At 47.4% G+C, this 17,694-nt stretch overlaps 1 protein-coding gene across 1 annotated transcript in view; it reads right to left on the bottom strand.

The window, feature by feature from the left end:
* The window catches only part of TSNAX (translin associated factor X), a 256,154-nt gene that overhangs the window by 91,158 nt on the left and 147,302 nt on the right, over nt 1–17,694 (bottom strand). Inside the window, exon 3 of the mRNA XM_063443390.1 lies at nt 14,089–14,203. Within this exon, the coding sequence (XP_063299460.1) occupies nt 14,089–14,203 (115 nt within the window). The remainder of the gene's footprint in view (nt 1–14,088; nt 14,204–17,694) is intronic.

The following is a 17,694-nucleotide window of genomic DNA, read 5'->3' as shown; positions in this document are numbered from 1 at the left end:
TGTCTCCCCTCTGGCTACACTGCTCTGTGGCTGGGGGACAGGACCGACCGTCCCTACCCCTTGGGCTGTAAGTGCAGAGACTACGGTCCCATCTGCACAGTTGCGGGGCTCAACATCTCCCCTTGGTGGGTTAAGCTGCCGCTGGAGAGAGGGGTTAACAGGCTGCTGGGTTGTGAGACTGACGGTCTCTGCTCCCTGCAGGACACACTGCCGCTGGGAAGGAAGGACGACACCTTCAGCTCCCTGGGGTACACACTGTTGCTGCGGAGGAAGGATTGCACCCTCAGCTCCCTGGGGTACATACTGCTGCCGGGGAGGAAGGATTGCACCCTCAGCTCCCTGGGGTACACACTGCCGCTGGGGAGGAAGGACGGCACCTTCAGCTCCCAGGGATACACACTGCCGCTGGGGAGGAAGGATTGCACCTTCAGCTCCCTGGGGTACACACTGCCGCTGGGGAGGAAGGACGGCACCTTCAGCTCCCTGGGATACACACTGCCACTGGGGAGGAAGGATTGCACCTTCAGCTCCCTGGGGTACACACGGCCGCTGGGGAGGAAGGATTGCACCTTCAGCTCCCTGGGGTACACACTGCCGCTGGGGAGGAAGGACGGCACCTTCAGCTCCCTGGGGTACACACTGCCGCTGGGGAGGAAGGATTGCACCTTCGGCTCCCTGGGGTACACACTGCCGCTGGGGAGGAAGGACGGCACCTTCAGCTCCCTGGGGTACACACTGCCGCTGGGGAGGAAGGATTGCACCTTCAGCTCCCTGGGGTACACACTGCCGCTGGGGAGGAAGGATTGCACCTTCAGCTCCCTGGGGTACACACTGCCGCTGGGGAGGAAGGACGGCACCTTCAGCTCCCTGGGGTACACACTGCCGCTGGGGAGAAAGGACGACACCTTCAGCTCCCTGGGATACACACTGCCGCTGGGGAGGAAGGATTGCACCTTTGGCTCCCTGGGGTACACACTGCTGCTGGGGAGGAAGGACGACACCTTCAGCTCCCTGGGGTACACACTGCCGCTGGGGAGGAAGGACGGCACCTTCAGCTCCCTGGGGTACACACTGCCGCTGGGGAGGAAGGACGACACCTTCAGCTCCCTGGGATACACACTGCCGCTGGGGAGGAAGGACGACACCTTCAGCTCCCTGGGATAAACACTGCCGCTGGGGAGGAAGGATTGCACCTTCAGCTCCCTGGGGTACACACTGCCGCTGGGGAGGAAGGATTGCACCTTCAGCTCCCTGGGGTACACACTGCCGCTGGGGAGGAAGGACGGCACCTTCAGCTCCCTGGGGTACACACTGCCGCTGGGGAGGAAGGACGACACCTTCAGCTCCCTGGGATACACACTGCCGCTGGGGAGGAAGGATTGCACCTTCGGCTCCCTGGGGTACACACTGCCGCTGAAGAGGAAGGACGACACCTTCAGCTCCCTGGGATACACACTGCCACTGGGGAGGAAGGATTGCACCTTCAGCTCCCTGGGGTACACACTGCCGCTGGGGAGGAAGGACGGCACCTTCAGCTCCCTGGGGTACACACTGCCGCTGGGAGGAAGGATTGCACCTTCAGCTCCCTGGCATACACACGGCCGCTGGGGAGGAAGCATTGCACCTTCAGCTCCCTGGGGTACACACTGCCGCTGGGGAGGAAGGACGGCACCATCAGCTCCCTGGGATACACACTGCCGCTGGGGAGGAAGGATTGCACCTTCAGCTCCCTGGGGTACACACTGCTGCTGGGGAGGAAGGACGACACCTTCAGCTCCCTGGGGTACACACTGCCGCTGGGGAGGAAGGACGACACCTTCAGCTCCCTGGGATACACACTACCGCTGGGGAGGAAGGATTGCACCTTCAGCTCCCTGGGGTACACACTGCCGCTGGGGAGGAAGGACGACACCTTCAGCTCCCTGGGATACACACTGCCGCTGGGGAGGAAGGATTGCACCTTCGGCTCCCTGGGGTACACACTGCCGCTGGGGAGGAAGGACGGCACCTTTAGCTCCCTGGGATACACACTGCCGCTGGGGAGGAAGGACTGCACCTTCAGCTCCCTGGGGTACACACTGCCGCTGGGGAGGAAGGATTGCACCTTCAGCTCCCTGGGGTACACACTGCCGCTGGGGAGGAAGGACGGCACCTTCAGCTCCCTGGGGTACACACTGCCGCTGGGGAGGAAGGATTGCACCTTCAGCTCCCTGGGGTACACACTGCCGCTGGGGAGGAAGGATTGCACCTTCAGCTCCCTGGGATACACACTGCCGCTGGGGAGAAAGGATTGCACCTTCAGCTCCCTGGGGTACACACTGCCGCTGGGGAGGAAGGATTGCACCTTCGGCTCCCTGGGGTACACACTGCCGCTGGGGAGGAAGGACGGCACCTTCAGCTCCCTGGGATACACACTGCCGCTGGGGAGGAAGGACGGCACCTTCAGCTCCCTGGGGTACACACTGCCGCTGGGGAGGAAGAATTGCACCTTCAGCTCCCTGGGGTACACACTGCCGCTGGGGAGGAAGGATTGCACCTTCAGCTCCCTGGGGTACACACTGCCGCTGGGGAGGAAGGACGACACCTTCAGCTCCCTGGGATACACACTGCCGCTGGGTAGGAAGGATTGCACCTTCAGCTCCCTGGGACACACACTGCCGCTGGGGAGGAAGGATTGCACCTTCAGCTCCCTGGGGCACACACTGCCGCTGGGGAGGAAGGACGACACCTTCAGCTCCCTGGGGCACACACTGCCGCTGGGGAAAGGACGACACCTTCAGCTCCCTGGGATACACACTGCCGCTGGGGAGGAAGGATTGCACCTTCGGCTCCCTGGAGTACACACTGCCGCTGGGGAGGAAGGACGACACCTTCAGCTCCCTGGGGTACACACTGCCGCTGGAGAGGAAGGATGGCACCTTCAGCTCCCTGGGATACACACTGCCACTGGGGAGGAAGGATTGCACCTTCAGCTCCCTGGGGTACACACTGCCGCTGGGGAGGAAGGACGGCACCTTCAGCTCCCTGGGGTACACACTGCTGCTGGGGAGGAAGGATTGCACCTTCAGCTCCCTGGGGTACACACTGCCGCTGGGGAGGAAGGACGGCACCTTCAGCTCCCTGGGATACACACTGCCGCTGGGGAGGAAGGATTGCACCTTCAGCTCCCTGGGGTACACACTGCCGCTGGGGAGGAAGGACGGCACCATCAGCTCCCTGGGATACACACTGCCGCTGGGGAGGAAGGATTGCACCTTCAGCTCCCTGGGGTACACACTGCCGCTGGGGAGGAAGGATTGCACCTTCAGCTCCCTGGGGTACACACTGCCGCTGGGGAGGAAGGACGACACCTTCAGCTCCCTGGGATACACACTGCCGCTGGGGAGGAAGGATTGCACCTTCAGCTCCCTGGGGTACACACTGCCGCTGGGGAGGAAGGACGACACCTTCAGCTCCCTGGGATACACACGGTCGCTGGGGAGGAAGGATTGCACCTTCAGCTCCCTGGGGTACACACTGCCGCTGCGGAGGAAGCATTGCACCTTCAGCTCCCTGGGGTACACACTGCCGCTGGGGAGGAAGGACGACACCTTCAGCTCCCTGGGATACACACTGCCGCTGGGGAGGAAGGATTGCACCTTCAGCTCCCTGGGGTACACACTGCCGCTGGGGAGGAAGGACGGCACCTTCAGCTCCCTGGGATACACACTGCCGCTGGGGAGGAAGGACGGCACCTTCAGCTCCCTGGGGTACACACTGCCGCTGGGGAGGAAGGACGGCACCTTCAGCTCCCTGGGGTACACACTGCCGCTGGGGAGGAAGGATTGCACCTTCAGCTCCCTGGGGTACACACTGCCGCTGGGGAGGAAGGATTGCACCTTCAGCTCCCTGGGGTACACACTGCCGCTGGGGAGGAAGGACGACACCTTCAGCTCCCTGGGATACACACTGCCGCTGGGGAGGAAGGATTGCACCTTCAGCTCCCTGGGGTACACACTGTCGCTGGGGAGGAAGGATTGCACCTTCAGCTCCCTGGGATACACATTGCCGCTGGGGAGGAAGGATTGCACCTTCAGCTCCCTGGGGTACACACTGCCGCTGGGGAGGAAGGACGGCACCTTCAGCTCCCTGGGATACACACTGCCGCTGGAGAGGAAGGATTGCACCTTCAGCTCCCTGGGGTACACACTGCCGCTGGGGAGGAAGGACGACACCTTCAGCTCCCTGGGATACACACTGCCGCTGGGGAGGAAGGACGACACCTTCAGCTCCCTGTGATACAATCGGCCGCTGGGGAGGAAGGACGGCACCTTTAGCTCCCTGGGTTACACACTGCCGCCTCAGGGGAAGACGGCTAACCTCGTCGGATGCAGCCTCTACTCTGCTGCTGTAACACTCTTTCCGCTGAGTATACTCTCCGTCCATCCTTGATTTTCGCTTAGCCATGACCTGGTTCCAGATCCCCTGGAACATCTCCATGGATACATAACCCCCATACTGGGCCACTCGCTGCCTCACCTCGGCCAGCCCATAATCTTCAGCATCAGAGCCTTCCATACTTGTCTGCCCTAAGTCGCTGGATACCTCTGCTGCCAGGGGCGCTGCACGAGTGCCAACGTTGCCCTCAATTTGTAACTCCAAGGAATTGGTGTTGTCTGTAGCTGTCCTTCTGGCTGTAGGAACGATCCCGCCGCTTGCCACCAATTGTAACGGACCGTTTCACTTACAAGAGGATAAAACCCAGTTTAGGCGATATCCCCCTTTTCCATAGACCAGCAGCTACTGCAAGCACCAATCTCCCGGACTGCAAACTGTACAAATCTTCCAACTCCCGAACTGGAAACACACGAACCCTGGAATAGCTGAACAGGAAAAGCATATAATCCGCTTACACTCCTGGCAGTCAGCATACAATCCAATTCCCCCAAAAACGAGACGACACATCGGTTTGAGGGTCAAGCAGAATCTGAGGTCTGGAACACCCAGCCTGGTTTTTATTACAGTTGTGCACATACAGGACACACCCAGGGGGAGGCATAAAACAACCAATCAAGCAACAGTACAACCCACACATCCCCTCCCCTCAGATAAGCAATTAACATAATTATTACATACAGTAAAAATACAGTTTCCACACATACTCTGTAACTTTAAAACCATACATCGCATTCTCATAAAAATACATATCCACAATCAATCCATTCAGGGGAACAACATATTAAAAAAATGGCATGAATCAGAGCAGGGGTTCAAAAGTTAGTAAAAGTATCTTTTGTTCCCCCTGGCTGGCAGTATTTTAATCTGCTCAAACAGGAAAAGTAAAACATCCCCACAATGCATCCTGGTTTCCTCCCTTCTGCCCTGGAGATAATTGGAGAAGTAATCCAATTATCTCCCAGGTCAAAGACAAAACTCCATTACACATGTGGGGACCTAAATACAGGATTATGTTTTAAAATATATAAAGTTACTTTCTATACCTTAAACACAGACGTGTAACATATCCCCAGATAGCTCAGGTCTGCGTGCACAATATTAGGTGAATGGCACGCAGACCACACAAATACAGTTTAATTGCCATGGAGCCAAAGTCTTTCCCATAGTCTTTCATTATATGAATAGGCTCCACGGCATAGCTATCTGGGGGTATCACTGCTCACACGGGGCAAGTACCGAATGACCCCACTGTATTTAAAGGGCCAGAATGAGTGACATGCACTCTGTTAGGGCCGAATTCGTTTTGTAAAAGGGCCCAATCTCCCAGGGCCATAGTCCAAAGGCAAGAGGCGGGCAAGCAGCCCCCTCCAAGAACACGTGGCGAGGTCGGTTTCGCCACACACAGGGTCAACCAAAAAAGGAAACCCCAACCTTAATGTAATGCTAAAACTTTTATAATCCTAAAATAAAGTAATGCAAATACAAACAAATAAAAATGGAAATAAGGAGTGCAGACACTGTCACTGTGGATGTGGACGGCAGATATATATAATATGCTACCCACTAAAACCACCTAGCGATTAAGGTATAGATATAGCATGAAGCCTTGTTAGGCTCAAGACAAGAAATGGGGGTAGCAAGATAAGGAAGGTAAATATAATATGCCTACATGGGTCAAAGAACCTCCTAATGACACCTTCCACATACAAAGGGAGGAGGAGAAGGGGAAAGAAAGATCCACTGAGTCACTATTAAACCTCCTATCAATGGGAATCCTATTGTATACAGTGGCAAACAGTATGGATACAAAATATATAGTGCAACAAAGCTAAGTAACACTTATAGCAGTAATCCCTGTGATATAGGATAATGAGGCTGGATAGTGTAACCAAAATAACCACTTATACAAAATCAAGGAAACTATCCCAAAGGAGAGGACTCATGTACCACAAAAGGAAGAAACCCCCTTCCCTCCTCTTGACCCCCAATATACTTGGACTAGTAATCGCTATCTAGATCATATCTCTGGCTGGCATATCTCTGGCTGCAACTCCTATTCTGAACTGCCTAACACGCGATGTGTAGGGAGAAGGATCAGTGCTGATCCTCTTCTCCCTGTAAAAAAAAAAAAAAAAAAAAATGAAAGTTAAATCCCATCCTCCCTTTTCCCTGCTTTAATAAAATTAACCCCTTCCCTGCCAATTAATCACTGACTACAGTGATCATATGGCAGGGATTACATTTTACTGCATGAGGTTGGTTCCTGGCTTGCTTATTGAGGCTTGGTAGTGCTTGGGAAGCAAAATCCAAATAGGTTATGGTGGGGACAAATTGTGATCGAAAACCCCTCCCACCTTAAGTCTGTGGATAGTTAATACAATGTTAAAAAAAAAATCTGCACACCAGTCAAGCCATAAGACTTGCTTTTCCCACAGAAATCACAAAACTGCAGCGATGTTGCAGTTTTGGGATTTCAGGGGTTAAATTAATTTAATTAATTTAAATATGTAAAAATTATGTATTTAACTAGCTGGGATGGGTGGAAGTTAGTGGGTAATTGGGGGATTTGGTGTTGGGCTAACTAGGGTTTAAAGTTGTAAAATAAGCTTTAAAAAGTAAAAAAAAAAAAAAAAACAAGTAAAGTTTAAAGGAACACTATAGTCCCCTAAATAAAGCAGTTTTAGTGTATAGATCATTCCCCTGCAATTTCACTGCTCAATTCACTGTCATTAGAGTTAAATCAATTTGTTTCTGTTTATGCAGCCCTAGCCACACCTCCACTGGCTATGATTGACAGAGCCTTCATGAAAAAAAAAAACTGGTTTCACTTTCAAACAGATGTAATTTACCTTAAATAATTGTATCTCAATCTCTAAATTGAACTTTAATCACATACAGGCGGCTCTTGCAGGGTCTAGCAAGCTATTAACATAGCAGGGGATAAGAAAATCTTAATTAAACAGAACTTGCAATAAAGAAAGCCTAAATAGGGCTCTCTTTACAGGAAGTGTTTATGGAAGGCTGTGCAAGTCACATGCAGGGAGGTGTGACTAGGGTTCATAAACAAAGGGATTTAACTCCTAAATGGCGGAGGATTGAGCAGTGAGGCTGCAGGGGCATGTTCTATACACCAAAACTGCTTCATTAAGCTAAAGTTGTTCAGGTGACTATAGTGTCCCTTTAAGTAACAAAAAAAAAAAATACCACCCCCTTCACCCAGTCCAAATAAAAATTAACCCCTTCCCTGCCAGTTGATTACCATTTTTTTTTTTTTAACCTCTGAGGATTAACTTTTATTTATTTTATTTATTTTAGGCAATCTTCATTTTTATTGAAGCACAGTATACATGTATACAGCGAATAAACAAGCATAACTCTTACAAACGCCAAGTATATTACCGTACATATGGTAATGCTCACTCACTTTTTCCCACCTGTATATCCCCACCCCGCCTCTGTGGTTAACTGCACAACCGAGCGCAACTGCGCAAACTGAACTTTAGAACGTGTTCTATATATACTTATGAGGGAAGGTAGGAAAGGGGTATCGTGTTTTTCCTTTCCTTCCCCCTTTCTCCCCCTCCTTTTACTCTATTCCTCTTCCCATCTTTTTCCTTTGGGGGGGGACGGGGACGGAACGGACTCATCTCCTCCCCCGCCCTCATCTCGCTTCTGTGTTTGGCTTGGGGTACTGACCTAAATGTAGTCATGGTTAGCGCAAGTACGAGCCCTGGAGTCCGGGTCCCGCACTCTGCATCAACATGTCAGTGACCATTATCTGTCTGGGCTGCGTTGGTGTAAGGTCAGTCATGCGTGGTAAGGGAGAGAGGGAGGTAGGTAGTGAGAAGAAAAAAGGAAGAAAAAAAAAAAGGGGGGGATGGGGGAGGTGTCGGCCAGGGCGGGGGGAGGGGGAAGGGGGGAGTCTGCCAACACCCCCACACTCCAGCCCCAACCCCGCGTGTGTCGGCGCCTACCCGTCTATTCGGCCCCCCGCTCCGGCTGTCCCGCCGGCTGACGAGCCATGTACTCAATCCAGGGAGCCCAGAGGCTGGTGCATTTCTCCCCCGTACCTCTCAGTTCCGCCGTGAGGCTCTCCATGCTGTATATTTCCTCAACTCAAGTCCGAGTCCAGAAGCTCTCGTAGCTTCGCATCTATCTGTTGCCAGAAGGGTGCTATGAGAGGGCAGGACCACCAGATGTGTAAGTCCGTGCCATCTTCGGACTCACATCTCCAGCAGCTGGCCGTTGGTGACAGACCCATGCGGAAGAGTCGGGAGGGCGTCCTATACCAGCAAGTCATGAGCTTATAGTTCATCTCTTGCAGTTTTGCGCTGGTCGTACCTTGGTGCGTGAGGGTGTGTATCTTCTCCAAGTCTGGGTCCGCGAGAGTGACCCCCGTAGCTCGTTCCCAGGCAGATTGATATGGCGCCGGGGGGCTCCGAGCTGCAGTCAGTAGCATGGAGTACAGCGTGGAGACTCCCCTCGGTATGCGGTTCCCCTCCGCGCAAATGGCCTCGAAGCTGGTCAACCCCCTATGATTAGGTTGGTCACTCTTCAAATTTTTTGGTCACTTTAAGTGTGTAAGTTTGGGAATTCTCTATGAGAGGTTTACTGCTATCAATCTAAAGACTGTGTTTTAAGTTTTACCACAGGTGGTTTGTTTCCTATTTCTTGAGATCTTGGTCCTTCAATATTTGGGTTACTACTTTTGAAGTTATACAATAAGCAACTTAGAAAATTAGAAAACAACTAGGTAATAAAACAGTACAATAAGCGAACTGTATGAAAAGGACAATATGTCATAGAAATAACTTTTTGTCGGGATGAGATTTGTCTCTCAGATTCAGGAAAATATACCTTATCTTGCTGGATAAAGGAGAATAAGTATGTCTCGCTGACTATGAGCGGGGTAAAACCAGAGCCCTGGTTATGTTCGGGGAGAGGGTAAGAGGGAGGGAGGGGGGAAGGAAAATGAATGGGTAAGAGGATTAGATAAGAGTGAGTAGGGGAAAGGGGGGGGGGTCTTCCCCTATAGGGGACATGGTTCAATCTCGACGCTTGAGAGAGAACAAAAGGATAATTGGGGTCGTGGACTTGCGCATAAGCCTGGGACCCAAAATTACAATCCCAACGTTTAGACTGTCTTAGTGGAGAAGTACGTTTCTGAGAGTTTATTCTCACTTAGGGCAAATTAGTGTGGAAACATGAGTCCCTCACGGAGGTATCAACTGGTTTCCAATATCAACGGTAGAAGCGGTTTCGGCGAAGCGCCAATGAAATAGGGTTCTGTTAGGTGTAGGAAGATTGTGTGAGTCTCTTAATATTATAGGGATATATATATATATATATATATATATATATATATAAAAATGTTTTTGCTGTTTGATAGGCTGTAGGAAAGATCCCCGTACATGGTTTGCTGTTCACTAGCCTTGGTTAGGGATAACATGTCCAGTCATAGAGCGGCACTCCAGTCATAGGGGGAAGGAAGACTCCCTCTGGTGTGACTTGGGAGATAACCGACCGTTGTTAGAAACTGGTGCGCGGGGATTAGAGTATCAAAGGGCCGTCTATGTGAGAGAGTGACAAACCCAATAGTTCTGATGCTAGCTTGCAATGAGATCGAATGAAGCAACCCATAGATAATGAGAACTAGTAGTGACTTGGAGCCCCGGTTTAAATTTTCCTGTCGGACGTGGTTAATGAAGAATGGGGATCGCTAGCATGGGAGTTATGCACTAATGAGGCCCAATATGCTCTGCTAAGAGGGCTCGTTTATACAGTCGTCCGTTTCCCCTGAAGCCACGTTATCCCTGTCTACATAATGTGTAAGGGGGAGAGGAGTACAGTTGTCAGCATCATTATATCTTATCGACACACTACAGTGTAATTACCGCCGTCAGGTCTCAGTAAACCACTTTAAAAATATAATAACATTACATTAACCTTATCACATTAGGGACATTTCTGCAAAGGATATGTTTGAACACATAGCAAAAGCTTGGGGATATACAACCTGGCGGTTAAGTTAGTCCCAGACCTCTCTGCAAGGATTTCCGTACGTAAGTCTGTTTAGTAAGAGTCTCTTGCGGGTAGCATGCTGAGGAGATAGATTTGCTTGAGAAATTTCTTTAGGCGTAATAGTAGTGACCTTTCTGACAGAAAGGTAAGGAACGTTTCTGTTATGCAAATGCTGGTAATGCCGAGGTCACTGTGTGAGTGTCGCTGTTGGGATGAAGGTAATGCAGATAAGTCCCATGTAGAGATCATGATGGATTAGTTCTGTACAGGTTGGTCTGGAGGACTGGTTTTGGGCTTTATTCGCCACGGACTATGAGTGAGAGGAGTATTCATATATCTTCGGTTAGGAGAAATGAACCTCTGGTCAGTGCGCCTCTTAGCTGGTGTGATCCATTTCTGCCGTTGAGAGGATTGCAGTGTGTCTTGGTTCGGTGGAGGGGAGTTCCAGTCCACGACTGGTGTGTCTGGAAGATCCAGGGCTCTGAGAAAAGGCTGTATGTCTAGGATAGATGAAATAGAGTGTATGGACCCTTTTAATGACACTACCAGTGCAAATGGGAATCCCCATCTATATCGTATGTTGCGGTTTCGTAGAAGCTCCGTTATAGGTTTGAGGGCTCTCCTCGCCTGAAGAGTGTACCACGAAAGATCAGGAAAAATTTGTATTGGGTTGCCGTGGAAAAGCAGAGGTTGTGAGGTCTCTCTCAAGGCTTTCACTATGTTTTCTTTTACATTAAAGTAATGGAGCCTGCAGATGATGTCTCTCGGCGCATCCTGAGTCAGACCTCTGGGGCAAAGCGATCTATGTGCTCTATCCATTAGTATTAGGTTTTCATTGGGAGCTCCCAGTAGCAGGTTGAAAATATCTGTAAGTAGTACAGAGATGTCTTCTCCCTGGGTCTCCGGTTTTCCCCTGATTCGAAAGTTGTTTCTGCGGCCTCTGTTATCAAGGTCATCTATGTGTCGTTGAGTTGATGACCAGTTTTAAATGTGGGAATCTAAAGTAGTTGAAATGTTAGTGATTTGGGCTTGTAACACGTCCCTTTCTTCCTCCAAATCCGTTACCCGCAGGTTAAGCTGCTGGACATCTGAGCCCATCTCCTTCATTTTGGATTGGAAGGAGACTTCAAGCTTGCCCAGCATATGTTGGATGTCTGCTTTTGAGGGCAAGTCCTTTAATAATTGCCTGATGTCCATATCGTCGTCCTTGTCTGCTGACTGAGTTTTCTGAGTAGTGAGGGCTGGGAGGTTGAGAGCCCAAAAGTGTTTCCGCTCCCTCCATATTTGAGGCCGCAGCCGCAGCCTCCGTCACTCGGTCAGAGTTTTCTTTAAAGTATCAGGTTAAAGATCCTGTTTTCGCACTAGGCGTCTTCCCAGATTGCCCCTGGGTGTGGGGGTGCTTTTTAGGGTTGCCCATATCAATTATTATTCTCCGATTGCAGTGGATTGTAAGTGGGTCCGGAGGAGCAGGTTTAATGTGCGTCCATTTAGTTCGGCGGTTAGCCACGCCCCTACAGTAATTATTTTTTATATAATCTGTATATGTTCTGCGGAATCTGCATTAAACTGTATCTTCCAAACTACTGAACGGATCTGGGTGAATTTTGGATATGTGGTTCACCCAGATCCCCCGGTTCTGAGGATATACTTTATATGGGGTTATTGCATGTTTTGGGGTCCCTGTGATAGGTTTTATGAAACTGTATTTCTCTGTCTGTTATAATTATATTTCCCATTGTGTTCAATAATCATGTCACAGGCAGAGGGGAGGATTTTGTGTGGGAGTGTGTGTGTATTGTACGTATTGATTGGTTGTTCTGTAAAACCCTGTGGGCAGTACTATGTTTGTGGATTGGGAATAAAAGAGGCTGTATGTGCCAGTACAGTCAGTTCTGCTTGACCTCAAAACGAAGTGTCGTCTCGTAATTGGGGGAATTGGATTGTATGCCGATTGCCAGGAGTGTAAGCTGATTTGTATGCTTTTCCTGTTCAGCCATTTACAGCATTCATATGCTTGAGAGCATTCGTATGCTTCTCCGGTTCGGTGGTTGTGGTGTCTGCTGCAGTGCTTGGAGTCCTCAGGAAGCGCTAGGAGCATCCTTCAACGGAGGTACCCAGTCGGGGTGCCCGTCAATCCGTTACACCATATATCCATACCGGGGTTTCAACCTTTCTATGTACTTTGACATGTCACATAAATATTGAGGATTTAAATGTCTCTATCCATAACGTGTTACATACTTGGATACATTCTTTCTAATCTCTATGTATCACCTGATAAGTAGCTAGGTGACGACATACCAGGGGTTCATTTGCATGCCCTGTCAATCATCCAGTGACACACACACACACACACACACACACAGGGGGGTACCTGTTCGAAAGCCGGTTTCTGCGCGAACTGGTTTGACACAAACACATAATTTTAGCCGGCTCGGTACACTTATAAAAGAGCCGGGCAAGGGATAGACCACTGCTTTGCCTCTGACGAAGGCGCATTTAGAAGCACCGAAACCCGCATTAGGCAGTTCAGAACAGGAGTTGCAGCCAGAGATATTCCAGCAAGAGATATGGTCTAGATAGAGATTACTAGTCCAAGTATATTGGGGGTCAAGAGGAGGGAAGGGGGTCTCTTCCTTTTGTGGTACATGAGTCCTCTCCTTTGGGATAGTTTCCTTGATTTTGTATAAGTGGTTATTTTGGTTACACTATCCAGCCTTATTATCCTATATCACAGGGATTACTGCTATAAGTGTTACTTAGCTTTGTTGCACTATATATTTTGTATCCATACTGTTTGCCACTGTATACATTAGGATTCCCATTGATAGGAGGTTTAATAGTGACTCAGTGGATCTTTTCTTTCCCCTTCTCCTCCTCCCTTTGTATGTGGAAGGTGTCATTAGGAGGTTCTTTGACCCATGTAGGCATATTATATTTACCTTCCTTATCTTGCTACCCCCATTTCTTGTCTTTAGCCTCCATAGGTCTTCCTTCTTGTTCTTTTTTCAAAACGTATGTAAGGGTTATCCCCTCTTAGGACTCCCCTGACACACTTAAATGCTGGTTGTCTTTGGCCACTAGCTTTCTCTTTCTTTACAATTTAATAACACTGGCTGTAATTTTACTACTCTATTTTGGACTTTATTCGCTTTCCCTAGGACTGGATATTCACTTCCTATAGGGGTGGGTCGCCTAAACGGACCAGGAGTGAGCCACACCCGAGCTAGGTTATATAACTCCTCGTTTGTGATTGTCCACAACATATTCTTTTTTCCAGTTCCTGATACATTTGGTCTGCATGTTGTATATTTTTAGAAATTGGTAATCAAATATCGAACATACACCGGCTGTTATACTTCAGGTTAAATTAGAAATATCCAAAAATTGGATAAGTATTCTTGACACCTTAAAACCTTTAAAATTAGCGCTACACTTATTTTCTTGTTGCTACTTTGTTATCTTGGGTGTATCTTGAGAGGTCACACTTTTTAGTGTCATAGCTGCTATAGTTTACATTTACAGATACTATTTATCAAAAAGTCTGCATTTTAAAGCGCCAGTACTTTCCTTCACGTTTTGTTATGTGAGAAAAATCCTTAGCATTCACAATTAACATTTAAAACTTACCTGATAATTCGATGTAAAATAAAAATTGTCCGCTTACTTTCAATTGTTATATCTCGTCCAAGTTTCACCAGGCGTTCATACTTATCATGTTTAGTATCAAGTTCATGTTGAAATGCTACAAAAATAACAGAACACAAATAAAGGTTTAGAGGTTACTTTGAAAACAATCATATTCCACAATACAATTTTACAATGGGGATATAAAATAAATAATTGCCTAGCAAATTAATGAACAGAAACTCACTTAGAGTTTAAAAGCTGAAGAAGTCTCTACTCAACATACATACACAGTGTTTATATACACATACATATTGTCAGCACAATATTGGTCTTTACAAGACATCATCCTGTTGTGAAATGTGCCAACACCATTTCCTGTGCATGCATGAACTTAATGTCTAGATCTGAATTGTGCTCAAGAATAGTTTCTGCATTCCTGACAGATGGAAACATTAGTAGTGTCACTCATTTTGCAACCATAAATACCTAAAAACTACCAAAATTCACGAGTCATACCAAAGCAATACACCACAAACAAAAATTTATACCAAAGTATACAATTTTATTCAAATAGAAGAGAAAAAAATGTAGGTACTGCTGCTGATGAAAAAAAAAAAAGAAGAACCTACAGTGAGTAAAATGTATGTTTATCCCCTGTGTACAACGATATTACAGTAGTGAGATAGCAAGACACTCTTATATTGAGTGGATAACTTAAGTCACTGCTAAAAAGATGCTTCAACTGAGTTTGAGATGTGCATCCAGTAGTGCTTGATGAAAGTATTATATGAGGACCAGGTAGCTGCTATGCAGATGTCCCCTAGAATGGACATACCTTTCTCTGCCCAAAAAGTGACTGGTAGAATTAGCTTTAACTTTGGAAAGAAGAACAGCTCTTTGTGAAGCCTACAGACTGTTCAGTGAAACAACTCAGCTTCCAATGGATATCAATTTGAAGATCATCACATTGAGTAAACCAACATTACTGCCCCTGGCCTACTTATCCCACTGTGGCCTTGAAGATATGGATGGCTACCTACTGCAAAACCTCAGCAGACAAATATGGCTGCTATGCAACACAAAGCCTGGGGCAGTTTGTGCTGTGGAGGAAAGACGAGACAGGGGGGATATGATAGAAACATTTAAATACATAAAGGGAATCAACACAGTAAAGGAGGAGACTATATTTAAAAGAAGACAAACTACCACAACAAGAGGACATAGTCTTAAATTAGAGGGGCAAAGGTTTAAAAATAATACCAGGAAGTATTACTTTACTGAGAGGGTAGTGGATGCATGGAATAGCATACCATCGGAAGTGGTAGAGGTTAACACAATAAAGGAGTTTAAGCATGCGTGGGATAGGCATAAGGCTATCCTAACTATAAGATAAGGCCAGGGACTAATGAAAGTATTGAGAAAACTGGGCAGACTAGATGGGCCGAATGGTTCTTATCTGCCGTCACATTCTCTCTCTCTCTATATATATATATATATATATATATATATATATATATATATAAAAACAAGAAGGCATTTTAATTTTGATCACTACAGCTGTAAGCCCCAAGTCACCATACATCCCTGCAAGAAGGCCTTTTTATTTTGATCACTGCAGCTGTAAGGTACAGACTGAGATGGAGAAGATATTCAACCAGATTTCTTTCATTTTGTTACTAGATTATTACTTTACTATAATGATACTACCATTGTTACATATAGTTTACTACTGTAATATTTTGTACTTGATGTTACATGTAGTTTTTCATAATCTGGCTGATAGAATTTTGGTTGCCAAATACTTACTTGTTTATAGCAAATGGCTAGCCTGCTCCATTCCCCCTGACAACCCCCCACCCCCTGCTTGCCACTCCCAGCTCTAAATGCCTTTTAGGTAAATGTTTTATTAGCCCCAAGTCACCATACATCCCTGCAAGAAGGCCTTTTAATTTTGATTGGCTCTACCCACCCACCCACCCTCCCAGGTTCCTTTTAACTCTATAGCATGCTCTTCCAGCTGTTTGGAACCATAGCCAATCATCTCCTCATTCCCTACATACGCTATCAGCTGCTGCAGTTATACTATTAACTCTCTCTGCTATCACATACAAATCCCTCTGCTACCTCTGGTCTCATCTCCCCAGTTTAACCTTTAGATGGTAAGCTCACGGGCAGGGTCCTCTACCTGTTGTATCGGTCTGTTCTTGTGTGTCTTTTTCCCAATTGTACAGCGCTGAGGAATTTGTTGGCGCTTTATAAATGCCAGTAATAATAATAATAACTAATATATATATATATATGTGTATACACATATATACACACACACACACATACACACACACACTGTTCCAAATTATTATGCAAATTCTATTTAAGTGTCACAAAGATTAAATATTTTGTTTTTCAATTTAACTCATGGATGGCATTGTGTCTCAGGGCTCTTTTGATTATTAAGCAGAGCACCATTTTCATGCAATATGGGGAAGAAAAAAGGATATCTCTGCTGCCGAAAAGAGTGAAATAGTTCAATGCCATGGACGAAGTATGAAAACATTCGATATTTCACGAAAACGTAAGCGTGATCATCGCACTATTAAGAGATTTGTGGCTAATTTAGAGCACAGACGGGTTCGTGCAGATAAAGGCACATTGAGGAAGATTTCTGCCAGATCCATGCATCGGATCAAGAGAGCAGCAAACAGTTATTTGAAGCTACTGGTGCCTCTGGAATCACACGGACATCAAGGTGTAGAGTCCTCCAGAGTCGTGCAACTGTGCATAAACCTTCTAATCGGCCACCACTAACCAATGCTCACAAGCAGAAACGGCTTCATTGGGCAGAAAAATACACGAAGACTAATTTTCAAACAGAAATTCAAACAAAATCACCCGTGAAACAAAGTGATTGAAAAAAACTTAACTTCTGGGTACACAGCTCCCAAGGTTATTTCCCAGTTGATAACCGTTTAGTAGGATAGTATAAATGATAGGATATTTTAGGGATTCTGCTGGTGTACCTAGAATAGAGGATAAAACAGTGCAAATATTGTTTGATACTCAAAGGTAGTGTACTGATATATATGCACTCACAAATTCCAAATGGTTTAGCGTTTTAAAGGTGCCTCCCCACGATGTAGATGGGGGGTGTCAATCAGTATCCCTCCTCGAGTGGTAGCCAATGGGGTATCAGGGTCAGCAAGATGATTCAAACAAACTCCGACCAAAAAGAATCCTTCCAAGGCAATTTATTCACTCATAAAATCAGGAGGTGTACGAAATAAATAAAAACAAATATAAAAATAAAACAGGTCACCGGTCCTACGCGTTTCGTCCTTGTGCAAAAGGACTTCCTCAGGGACCTTTTCCGTAAAACCAGCAGTAACATGTACAATGGCATCCTAAAAAACGCTAACACATGAAATCTTATATAGGGCTAGTCCCTCCAAGTCATTGGTGGAATAGTGGGTGTCTTCTTTCTTCTAAATTTCATTCGTTGCCCGGTATTTTTCTTCAGGTGTAGGCTTTTACCGAAGATTTCAGCTCCTTCTCGTGTAATTTTCTATCATTTCCGCATACGTCACGCGTTACGTTCTGGTCACGTGACCC

The sequence above is a fragment of the Pelobates fuscus genome, chromosome 2, assembly GCF_036172605.1.
Source record: "Pelobates fuscus isolate aPelFus1 chromosome 2, aPelFus1.pri, whole genome shotgun sequence".
Classification (NCBI taxonomy): Eukaryota; Metazoa; Chordata; class Amphibia; order Anura; family Pelobatidae; genus Pelobates; species Pelobates fuscus.
The sequence above is the reverse complement of the archived record's forward strand: the minus strand, read 5'-3'. Positions and strand labels throughout refer to the sequence as shown.